The sequence below is a fragment of the Trachurus japonicus genome, unplaced genomic scaffold, assembly GCF_045865225.1.
Source record: "Trachurus japonicus isolate A0001 unplaced genomic scaffold, Traja_1.0 AP029958.1".
Taxonomy (NCBI): Eukaryota; Metazoa; Chordata; class Actinopteri; order Carangiformes; family Carangidae; genus Trachurus; species Trachurus japonicus.
Genome location: NW_028220091.1, coordinates 1,486 through 13,606, shown reverse-complemented (window position 1 = coordinate 13,606; position 12,121 = coordinate 1,486). Strand labels below are relative to the sequence as shown.

General features: G+C 46.5%; 1 protein-coding gene across 1 annotated transcript; it reads right to left on the bottom strand.

The window, feature by feature from the left end:
• Nucleotides 1-1,183: 1,183 nt before the first annotated feature.
• LOC146960825 (lipoamide acyltransferase component of branched-chain alpha-keto acid dehydrogenase complex, mitochondrial-like) lies at nt 1,184-11,916 on the bottom strand. The gene is made up of 9 exons (XM_085772026.1): nt 11,840-11,916; nt 10,494-10,675; nt 9,656-9,783; nt 8,504-8,759; nt 6,645-6,811; nt 6,454-6,531; nt 2,551-2,742; nt 2,391-2,462; nt 1,184-1,366 (listed from the first exon to the last, which is right to left on the bottom strand). Exons 1-9 carry the CDS (start codon nt 11,860-11,862, stop codon nt 1,199-1,201), a joined length of 1,266 nt encoding a protein of 421 aa, XP_085628152.1. The 5' UTR covers nt 11,863-11,916; the 3' UTR covers nt 1,184-1,198.
• Nucleotides 11,917-12,121: the final 205 nt, after the last annotated feature.

Below are 12,121 nucleotides of genomic sequence, written 5' to 3'. Positions count from 1 at the left end.
AGGAAGACGTCGGGACCGGGACCGGGACCGGGACCAGGACCAGGACCAGGACCAGGACCAGGACCAGAACCAGGTCAGGGAGCAGCTGGTGGGGGGAGGGGAGGGGAGAGGGGAGAGAGGGGGGGGGGCACTTAGCAGCTACAGAACCAGGACCAGAACCAGGACCAGAACCAGGACCAGAACCAGGACCAGGACCAGGACCAGGACCAGAACCAGAACCAGGACCAGGACCAGGTCTTCCCCTCAGGAGCTGGAGGAACAGTAACAGTCAGACGGGTCCAGAACCAGCAGCAGGTCCACTGGTTCATTTACACACAGTTCAGTCAGTCAGGACCAGATCGGACCGGGACCAGGACCAGGACCGGGACCAGAACCAGAACCAGGTGAAGTTCTGGTCCTGATGATCAGCGGAGACTTTGTGGACCTTTCACAGAGCGGTTGGTCCTGGTTCAGGACTCAGAAAACCACTTTAAACTGGACCAGATCCCAGACGGGTTCATCTGATCTGGATCGAACTGATGGAACTGGACTCTGGTGAACCCGGGTCTCAGGTCTCAGGACCCAGTTCTGCCCCCCCCTCCCCCCCAATCAGACTCTGGTTCTGGATCTCTCTTACACACACACACACACACACACACACTGGTTCAGTCTCACTTCCTGTGATTTTCAAATTAAAAGTTTCACCGATTAAAATTATTATTATTAGGATTAATTTTCCAAATAGAAAAAAAACAACAAAACTGGTCCGGTCCAGGATAACAGAGTCCAAACTGATCAATGAACTGATGAATTATTGATGACACACACACACACACACACACACACACCCCCCCCCGACCCCCCAGCAAAGAGAATCCAGACCCAGACCACCAGCACCTGAAGAGCTGAACCCTGGTTCAACTTGGACCAAAAACTACAAAAACCTCTAAACCTCCAACCGAGAGAGAGAGAGAGAGTGAGTGAGAGAGTGAGTGGTTGTCATGGAAACGACATGATTGACAGGCTGGCCCCTCCCCCGCCGCATCGCGCCGCCGCCGCAACTCGCTCAAAGGCAACAAGGAAATAAGAGATAAGAAGAAGATGATGATGATGAAGGCAGCAGCAGCGGCGGCGGTGGCGATGGCGGCGAAGGGGGAGAGGTGAAGGTGTGTTAGTGTTGGCGGTCCGGTTCCATCCGGTTCCATCCGGTCGGGTCCGGTCACTTGAGGTCCAGCACCATGCTGGCCGGGTTCTCCAGGTATTCCCGCCACAGGTTGGAGAAGCGGCACATGGTGGCGCCGTCGATGATGCGGTGATCCGCCGACCAGCTGACCGCCATGATGTGAGCCGGGACCACCTGACCGCCGGCGCCGAACCGGGGCAGCACCTGAGAGCACACACACACACACACACACACACACACACATTAGTCGGTTGCCGCGAAATGCGATGCTAATTTCTGTTAGCCCGTCTATGAGGTTTTACATTATACGTTAGCATTAAGCTAGCGGACTTTATACTTGGCTGTGTGTTTTGAACGTTGTTGGTTTGATTGAACATCTTTGATGCTTAAATACATATATTACCGCTTAATATATTGCTTTACTCTTTATTTTATGCCATTTTTACTGTAGGGCAGGCTAATCTTCAATTCGGCGTGACAAATAAAACCATGAAGCAAAAAGATTTTGCCTTTTGTTTGAGAACTGACATTGATGTACAATAATTCAGTTAACAGTTGTAAATGTACCTTATAGGGTTTATTTTTTAATATTTTACCATTCAAAAGCAAGCTCAGTGCTGTCTGTCCCATAGAAGAACATGATAGCGGCAGCCTGCTGTAGCCCCTCTGTTACATCAATCGCTCTGCTTGTGGTGCAATACATACAACAGTCTCCAGCTGCAATGAAGCACACGCTGGAGTCGAGCAATGGGGGCGTGGTTTTTGTGATTCCTGATTGGACGGAGGTAAATTCATGCAAAACCGCTGATGCACGTTGCATTCAGGGACAGTTTTTCATCAACAGTCTCTGTATTTCCCTCTAAAACAACTCTGTGTGGTAACGTTGTGTTAGTATCTCATAGCGTGGTGAATGTGCAGGTCACAACTTGTCCACCAGAGCGTTGTGGAGTTGTTGGATTGTGTATTTGATGAGTTTGATGAGGGAAACCAAGAAATCCCATAATGAGCCTCCGTAGCGTAGCTCTGAGCAGCTCACGGCTCTGCTCTGGATTATGGCAATGGGCCAATTTGACAAATGTTGAACTATCCCTTTAAGCTCTAATTACCTTTCTTTCTTTTTTTATTATATACCCTGCACACACACACAGGAAGGGGGCGGGGCTTGGCTTATCTAAGTACCTTGACCTCTGTGGTGTGTTCATGGGCCGTGGGAAAGTCTGGAACTCACCTGCATTTTCCCCAGCGCTCCGATGGCGACCTCAGGAGGGAGGATGACTGGTTTGGCGTACGTCCCTCCGATCTACAACACACACACAGAGGAAACAGGTTGTGGTTAGAGCGGGTCTAGAGTCCGTCTCCGTCCTCAGAGCGGCGGCGTCTGGACTCACTGATCCGATGTTGGACAGGGTGAACGTTCCCCCCGTCAGCTCCGACGTTCCCAGCTGCCCCACGGCGCCGAGCGTCTGCAGCCGGTTCAGCTCCTGGGCGATGTCGAACACGCTGAGCAGCTGCACGTTCTTCACGTTGGGCACCAGCAGACCCTGACTCGTGTCCATCGCCAGCCCGATGTTGTGGGACGCCTGAGGGCAAAGAGACACACCAAGGTGATTAGATATAAATGATGTCAAGTAACCGGGTCAGACTGATCCAGACCCAGTGATCTGATCGGATTCTGGGAAACCTGATCAAGGAAACCTGATTAATGATTATCTGACACATAACAGGTCTGATCTGCTGTTAAAGGGATATTCAGCTACAAATTCAGTTGGGACAGACTTTCAAACCAAGAACTTTTTTATCTGGGCCAGATGTTTTCAGTGACACAAACATACGAAATGTAGAGAAAAAGGGTTATTTTCTGCCTTTGCGCTGGTCTCACATTTGGGCTTATTCTGACCAAATGGTAGCTCCTATCAGAAAAAGAAGCAGACCGTGGTCGTCGTAAGGATTTCCTGAACACTTTGGTATGATTTTGGTGTTTCTACAGTAAATATTTTGGAAACACTTGCAAGTTATAAACAGGGGTCCCTCCTGCTTCTCTTTGTATTAGAGTCAATGGGCGGCAGGAAGAGACCTGGCCGCAATGAGAGGCTCACAGTTTAAATTTTGTAAGTCTCTCTGCTTCGATGAACACATTAGTGCTGCATGATTAATCTAATCGCAATCGCAATCGCGATGTCACGCCGTGCGATTACGTAATCGCACGAAAGAGTGCGATTGGCGATTTAAAGTCTACATAAATGTGCGACCGCGTGAGCCTGTAAACGGGACTTTAACTCCTGTAGTGTGTGGAGCGGAGCCGCTAATGTGTGCAGCATAGCAGACTCCGTCAGTAGTCATGTGACCAGCAGGTCTGATCACGTGACGACCCAGCTGGCAGACAGCGCTCCGTGTGCTGCAGGACCGTCTCCCTGTGATTACAGCAGGTGTGGAGCTTTAGCGTCACGGAGCGAACTGTGTTTTCCTCCGCAACATGTGCAGTGCGTTTAAAAAATGAGGAGGTATATGCCTGTTGGGGCGAACGACCAGAAAGCTCCGGTGTTTGGTTTTCTTTTAACTGTCTTTTTTATTTATTTTTTATTTTTATTTTACGCCACACTCATTTGCCGTCTCCTCTCGTCTCCTCCGTTGTGTGTGTGTGCGCACGCGCGCGCGCGCGTGTGTGTCTGTCTGTCTGTCTGTCTGTCTGTCTCTGTGTTACCTGTGTACCTGTGTGCTGTGAGAGGAGGGAGGGGGGAGAAAGGCATTGTAATAAATGATGGCATCGCAGTAGACTATGAAACTGCACAAAAAGTTACCTATTTTTATTTAATACAAAGATACTGTAAGGAAACACTTATTATTTGAGAAATACACTCCTAAAATATGGTTATTTCCTGTGCTGTGCTTGATAATCAAGCAAATAGACTCCTTACAGCATTAATTTACAATATCGTAATCGCAATCGCAAATCGCAATATTCTCCACCATAATCGCAATCGCACATTTTTATCAAATCGTGCAGCACTAGAACACATTGTTAGAGAGAGGACACGTTTGTCTACAAATGTGGAAAAAATCATGTGTGTAGAGTGTAATTTGTGGCTGAAAGCAGCGTGGAAAGAGAAAAATGATGTCACCCATGCTAGCCTGAACATTCTGCGCAATACACACCCATTATAATCTCAACACTTCTCCAAATATGATCATGGTCATTAAACAGTGATTGATCAAAAACTATAATACCTATCAAAAAACGTGAATTAATACACCAATAAACGAGAGTTGTGTCTTGCAGAAGTCAGAGGACAGAGCCTCGCTGTCTTTGCCCCGTGGCCCTAACTAAAAGTGCCCAGTTTGATCGGATAAAACCTTGAAAACGGGTTATTGCAAAAACTAAAACCAGATCACGTGATCCAGTCTCTGTTTTAATCTGGATCAAACCCTCAGTTTGTGTTGATCAGAACTTTTTAGTCGGATCAGGAAACTTTGACCGTGTTTGTGTGTGCACCAGCGCGCACGTGAGAGACGGGCCGCCACAGACTCGTTAATTAATAGGAAATACTGCTGGTTGGTAAGTTTCATTTTTACCGCACACCACTGGCACGCATGCTTGCTTCTCTCTCTCTGTGCAGAATCAATTTGTGTCTTGGTCTTGATTCTGTGGCGCTGCACCACATTGGTCTACGTATGGGAAACAATAGGTGTGTGTTTGAGTAAAATGATCGTTTGTGTTTCATTCTATAAACTACTGATAACAATTTCTCCCAAAAATGACAACTGGTCAAAATAACAAAAAAAGATGCAGTGTTTTCAGACCTCAAATAATACAAAGAAAACAAGTTGATATTCATTTTTAAACAGACCACTAATGTTTTAATTTAGGAAGAGTTCAGATTAATATCGATGGAAATTTCAATTTTAATCCTGCAGCAGCAGTGATTGATTATTGATTTACTGATTATTTACTGATACATATGTGACCTGATCCAGCAAAATGAGTCGCAGTGACCCAAATTTCAAAATTGAGATTTTGGTATCAATGGAAAGAGGAGAAAATAAGCTTTAAAATGATACCCTAGTCAAAGTCATACATTGGATAGTTTTTAAGATATGGCGATTTTAATTATGGTCTTCCACTCACTGCTCTCCATTGAAAACCTGAGAAAAATGCGTTCAAAAAAATTTAGAACGTCTCTGGTTTAAAGCCTTCCGTGAATCTGGCGTCTGTTCAGTACCATGTGATTACACTTACCTTGTAGAGGCACCGTTCAATGACCCTCGGAAAGCAGAGTGTATCTATTCAGATGCTGTTTACAGCTCGTCTCTATCATAAACGGTTCAGAAGATATTTCATGTTTAGCCTAGTAAAACATCTGCAAGCGTTAGCATGCTACGTTCGGTTTAGCATCGATGCTAACGCTCGGTTTAGCATCGCTGCTACCGCTCAGCTGAGCATCTGGCCCCGTACTACTGTGATTTCACGTGGCTACCCTTGTTGTCATAAATGCACCATTCAAGGACCCTCGGAAAGCGGAGAATCTGACGATTCAGATGCAGTTTACAGCTCGTCCCTATCAGGTTCAGAAGTTATTTAGCCTAATGTTGTGCTCCTCTCTAGAGGGTTAAAAGTTGTAAGTCAACTTCAACAGTCATTTACGTGCCTTTCCTCAATTATCTGGACTATGAAACTTTGGGAGATTGTTTTTGAATGTCATTTCTTTGAAATTAGCAAAAAAATTTTTTTTTGAGTTTTTATTGATTTTCCACGTTATCAGCTGATTATCTAAAAATAGAACGTTGCGACTTCCGACTCATTTCGCCAGAGAGCGGGTCACATATATTATAGTTCTAAGTTTTTCTATTAAAATAAAGCCAATAATGACATTTTTTGTGTTCTCTGTTTATTTGGAAAAGTACCGAAAAGTATCGAAAAGTATTGAAAAACATTTTGGTACCAATACCGGTACCAAAATGTTGGTATCGTGACAACACTAGTTCTGGGTCAGATCAGGTCTGGCTGTTTAAACGACAAAACAACAAACAGCAGAGAAAACAACACAAACATCCCATTTTCAAATAAATCCACTCTGAGTGTCTCCATGCTGCTGTTCTACCTGTTGTTTACACATTTAAAACACTCATTATCTGGATTTGGTCATCTAGAGAAGCTTGTATCTGCTCTGAACAACTGGGGTAAAGGTAGAGATGGATTACATGATCCTAGATGGCAAAACAACGGATTGAAACAACTGGGTCTTAAAGAAAAAGTTTGAATCTACAATGTAGAAAGTGTCCAGTCCGGGTCGTACCTTGTAGGTGATGTTCTGACAGCTCTGGTCCAATGAGGAGTTCAGGATGGGGAAGTGCAGGAGTCCCAGAGAGGCAGCCTGAGCCAATGAGAGCACAGCATCAACGTCAGCGCCAAACATCACGTGACCAATCAATATCAAGGTCGCCCCCGCCAAGCCCCGCCCCCTCGCCCCACCTCTCAGCCCCGTACCTTGATGAAGAAGGGCATGAAGCTGAGTTTGACCCCCCGGCCCTCGGCGAGGGGCCGGAGCTCCGCCCGCAGCGCCACCAGGCGGCTCAGGTCGACCTCGTCACAGTAGCCGAAGTGAGGGATCATCAGAGCGGCCGTCATCGTCTTCACCATCGCTTTGTGGAAACCTGATCAATGACAACTGATTAATGATTATCTGACACATAACAGGTCTGATCTGCTGTTAAAGGGACATTCAACTACAAATTCAGTTGGGACAGATTTTCAAACCAAGAACTTTATCTGGGTCAGACGTTTTCAGTGACACAAACATACGAAATGTAGAGAAAAAGGGTGATTTTCTGCCTCTGCGCTGGTCTCATATTTGGGCTGATTCTGACTGAACGGTAGCTGCTATCAGAAAAAACAGCAGACCGTGGTCGTCGTAAGGACTTCCTGAACACTTTGGTATGATTTTTGTGTTTCTATAGTAAATACTTTATAAACACTTGCGAGTTTAAAACAGGGGTCCCTTCTGCTTCTCTCAGAAAATCTTTGTATTAGAGTCAATAAGGAACAGGGAGGGACCTGGCCGCAATGAGAGGCTCACAGTTTAAATTCTGTAAGTCTCTCTGCTTTGATGAACACATTGTTAGAGAGAGGACACGTTTGTCTACAAATGTGGAAAAAATCATGTGTGTAGAGTGTAATTTGTGGCTGTGAGCAGTGGGGAAAGAGAAAATTTTAGACAATTTCAGACAACTTCTCCCACTCTAGCTGATGATGTCACCCACTCTGGCACGAACATTCCGCGCAATACACACCCATTATAATCTCAACACTTCTCCAAATATGGTCATGGTCATTGAACAGTGACTGATCAAAAACTATATGACCTATCAAAACGTTGAATGATACACCAATAGACGAGACTTGTGTCTTGCAGAAGCCAGAGGACAGTGCCTCGCTGTCTTTGCCCCATGCCCCTAACTAAAAGTTCCCAGTTTTAGCAACAACTTGCTTCCCGTATGAATTAAAATCAGTAAAATTGTGGTCAACTAGAGATACCTCAAAGGTCATAAAGAAGGAAAACAGTATTCACAGTCTACTGAAGGCTAAAGGTTCAGGTTTTTCTGCAATTCTGGGTTAAACCTACACCCTTTAAAGCCCCAGTATGTAACTTATTTGGCTTTTTATTAGTAAAAATCAAATCTGTCTTTCATAAATACGCATTTCACTGAAGTGGAATCACAGCCGCATACAAATGAAAGCTTTCTGGTACCTTAGAATGAGTTGTTACAAGTCGTTACAAATACATAAGTGTTTCGGCCATGTTGCAGCGCCATTTTTTACGTTGAGTGACAGCGTGAGCGTAGGTAACCACGGAAACTGAGCGGAGCTGTGGGCTCGGCCTGTTAAAACTGTCACCACTGTGTAGTGTGAGGAAGGACGGAGGCACTGGTGTTGCATTCAGGTGCAGTCAGGCAGACGGCCGTCGGCAAACCAACCGGATGTCATTTTACTCCACGAGAGAAAGACGGTAAAACAATACCACATCACCATGACAACATATTGTCAGGCCTGTATTGTTCTGCCTCGTGCTGACGGACCACTTGTTTACATAGACGCTTGTTTATCCTGTTACATGCAGCGTCTGTTGTCTGTCTGACGTCTGCCCCATTTCACCTGAATGCAACATCAAGAATACGTTCAGATATGCAACCGCACCGCTAGATGGGGGGAATTCCTACGTACTATACCTTTAAATCACCAGAACTAACAAAGTGATCGATTGATCAGCTCATCAATAATCTCAGAGTCTCTAAAATCTGCGCTGATGTCACAGTTTCCCGTTGCTGACTGCTGAGATGACCTCTGACCTTTGAGGGGCTCGGTCACGTCCTTCCCGGTGAACACGGGTCTGGGGATGGCGGGCGGGGGCTTGATGGCGGCCGGAGCGCCGGCGGGCCGGGCGGCGGCGGCGGCAGCGGGAACCGAACCCGGACCCGGAGTGTGGATCTCCTGGAACGGAGTGGGAGGTAAGATGGCGCCGGTCTGCCGGGCCAGGAAGTTCAGGATGTCCTCCTTCAGGATGCGTCCGTCCCGTCCCGTCCCCACCACCTCGCTGAGCTTGATCTGAGCACACGCCGATAAAAACACAGTTAACCCTTTAGCTGCTGACCACTAAAACACACACACTATTTTTCTCTCGCACTGTCTTTTCTGCTCTACATCTTTCACTTCTCTGCTCGAGCTCTGTCTGTTTTTCCTCCTTTCAAAATGAAATTGCAGACGTTACTGCTGTAGCTTCTTGTTGTGCCACCGCCCGATCCTCCGTCACTCTCGTGAAGCCGGGACAAAGCCTCTTGGACACAGTTTGTTTTTCCTCTCTTGATTTCTAATCGGCTCGGTTCAGTTTTTGCCGGCAGGAAAATGTGAAATCTGGTGTTTATCTCGCGTGCTTTCTTTTTTCACACTCCTTCTTGCCCTCAATCCGCATATAAATGACTGTGATATGTAAACAAGAACTTGTGAGGAAAAAAAACAAACAGACGCGCGGACACCATGAAAATGAAACACTGTAATAACTCCTGTGACAGTGACCACAGCTGGCCATGGTCATCCAGGTCAGCCCCACGTGTCAATCACAGGCTACAGAGGTTCAGCGAAACGCATGTTTCGTATTATTGATGACATACGACGCGCATTGCCAGGAAAGATCCGATCTGTCTGTTTAGACTGCAGACGCACTGGCAGAGATCCGATTTGTATCTGATTTATTTCCACATATAACGGAGCCTGATTCTGATCTGACCAAATCCGATTCCAATGCGTATTTTTCCCTTTTACACGTTCATGTTACAGATCCGAACTGAGCCACTTGAGAGGAATTGGGCCACTTGAATCTTGTAGTGTAAAGACAGCCTAAGACATACATTGTTACAGTATCAATACTCTGCAGATCGCAGGTGAAGGGTTAAAACCAGTCTCAGTCCTAACGACCGGACCGGCGTGGACGTGGACGGACTCACGTTGTTCTCTATGGCGAGGCGTCTGACGGCCGGCGTGGCCTGAGTCTTGTGACCTTTGATCTCCTGGTGTGTGTGCTCCTCCCGCGCCATCGCCGGCGTCTCCACCACGTCCTCCTCCTGGATCACCTCTGAACACACACACACGGTCCGGTCAGAACCAGAACCACAACCAGAACACAAAAAACCGTAACCATGTTGTATACAGTAGCTTAGTAAAATAAAACTTAATGCAGACTGATACGGTTCATTGTAAAACATTTATTTATTGATGTAAATGTGGTGATTTCTGTCCGTAGGCTACAGACAGAGCCCCGAGGCAGCGCTGCTCTGTCCACACGGGAAGCTTCACTTTTCATTCAAGCAAATAATGCTACTGCCACAATTGTTAGATTTCATCAATGAGACCGACATTTATCTCCTAAACATAATTTAACCAGCCGGTGGTAAACCTCTAAAAACCTGCGGGTAAGTTAATTAGCGATCGTTTTCTCCCCCCCGGGATGACGACGGAGGTTGGCCGGCCGAGCAGCTCTGCAGACCGGCTGCTGCTCTATGATGTCCCGGTCGCTGCGGAGCTTCACTTCTCCAAAAAACATCGGAGCAAACTTCTAAACAGCCGTCATTTGGATAAACTGGCTGTATATTTGGGATCTTAACAGCCTGTGTGACGCGGAATGACGTCCTCCCACTTTGGTTCCACTTAAACTGGTTTGAAAGCTGCTGGTTCGCCAGACGACACCGAGGTTCTGAGACTCCAGAACCGAACCAGAGCCAGAACCAGAACCGTGCCAGTGTGAAACCGCTAAGAGAAACAAACACCTGGTCCAGCGAGTCTCACCTGAGCTGGACTCGGTCTCGATGTCGACCAGCGGTTTCCCCACCAGCGCCGTGGCGTCCACGTCGTAGTAGAGCCTCTTGATGACGCCGTCGTAGCGGCTGGTGATGGTGACGGACGCCTTGTCGCTCTGGACCTCACAGATGCTGTCGAACTGGGACACCTTGTCCCCCTCCTTCACGTACCTGAGGGACAGGACAGACACACCGGGCTCAGCTGGACCAGGACCTGAACTGGTCTCAGGACCAGGACCTGAACTGGTCTCAGCTGGACCAGGACCTGAACTGGTCTCAGGACCAGGACCTGAACTGGTCTCAGCACCAGGACCTGAACTGGTCTGAGATCCAGGACCTGAACTGGTCTCAGCACCAGGACCTGAACTGGTCTAATGGGTCTGTGGTGGATTCACTGGTCTCAGTGTTTGTGTTTATGTTCTGTAGTTCTGGTTCTGAGTTCCTACCAGTGTCCATTTTGACAAGAATATTTATTTTCATTTTAGTCTGAGTCACTCACCAAAGACTTTATTTAGTTAAAGGTACAATATGTAAGAAATCTAAAGCAACTGGCTGTAAAATCCTCCTGATATGTCACAGAGACTCAGGAATAATGTTCATGTAACATGATGAACTCAACTCACCAACAACAATCCTACAGCCAAGATATTCGCATTAAAAAATTGTTTATGTTTTGAATTTCTATGGTTGGCATGTGTCGCCACCCAGCGCTTTCTCCCTGTCACAGCGTCTGTGGCGTTTCAGACTCCGGGTTGCCAGTTAAGCTTCCACTGAGCTGCAAATACGGCTGGGAGATAAAACGAGATCGTGAAAAAAAAGATTGTGTTCTATTATCGGTTATTATGGTCATATTTGCTTGATATCACACGGTAGAAATAAGCGGCTTGTCGCTCTGCCGTTTGATACACAGCTTGCTGTTGTAAGCATATAGCCTAGTTAGTTTGAGCTGCTGCTAAAGCTAAAGCTAAAGGGAAGAATTACATGTTTTATGATCTGACGGTCAGAAAGTGGAGGAGAAACGGAGCGGCTCGTGTCGTTTATTCTGCGGTAAGACGTCTCATATGTTGGCTCATCTACGGCGTGAATAACACGCACTAAGGCTCCTGTAGATACATTGAGGATGGTTGTAATCCAGAATGTCCGGCCGCTCAGCCTCAGCTTTTTCATCACGTTTTTACTCATTACTTCATAATGAACAGAGATTTTGTTTTAGTTTTTGTTTGTCAGTGCTTCTTAAATTTATGTTCTCGTTACCAATTAGTCACGGAATAAAGTTGTTGTCAACGAAAAGTTTTCGTTAAAGTTTTCGTTGACAAAATTAACACTGGAACCTACCACTCCTTCACCGTCACCTCCATGATCCCCTCTCCGATGTCCGACAGCTTGAACTGGACGATGGGTCCTCGACTCACTGCAGGAGAAACACAGTGACGTCATCATCGTCATCATCATCATCATCAGGACTCAGTCAGAACCAGGGATTTGCGAGTTCTGATACCAGTATCGGTATCGGGCCAAAGTATCTGGTACTAGTGAAGGCTGCCGATAGCAGCCGCCGATTCTCAAGGCAAAACAATCTGGTTTCTTTCGCTCCTTTATACAAACACCAGTGTTTCT

Coding starts and splice junctions, on each gene's coding strand:
- LOC146960825 (XM_085772026.1), bottom strand. CDS start 11,862: ATGGAGGTGACGGTGAAGGAGTG. Junction 9,784..10,493: donor CGAGACCGAGTCCAGCTCAG/GTGAGACTCGCT, acceptor GTGTGTGTTCAG/AGGTGATCCAGGAGGAGGAC. Junction 6,532..6,644: donor TCATGCCCTTCTTCATCAAG/GTACGGGGCTGA, acceptor TCATTGGCTCAG/GCTGCCTCTCTGGGACTCCT.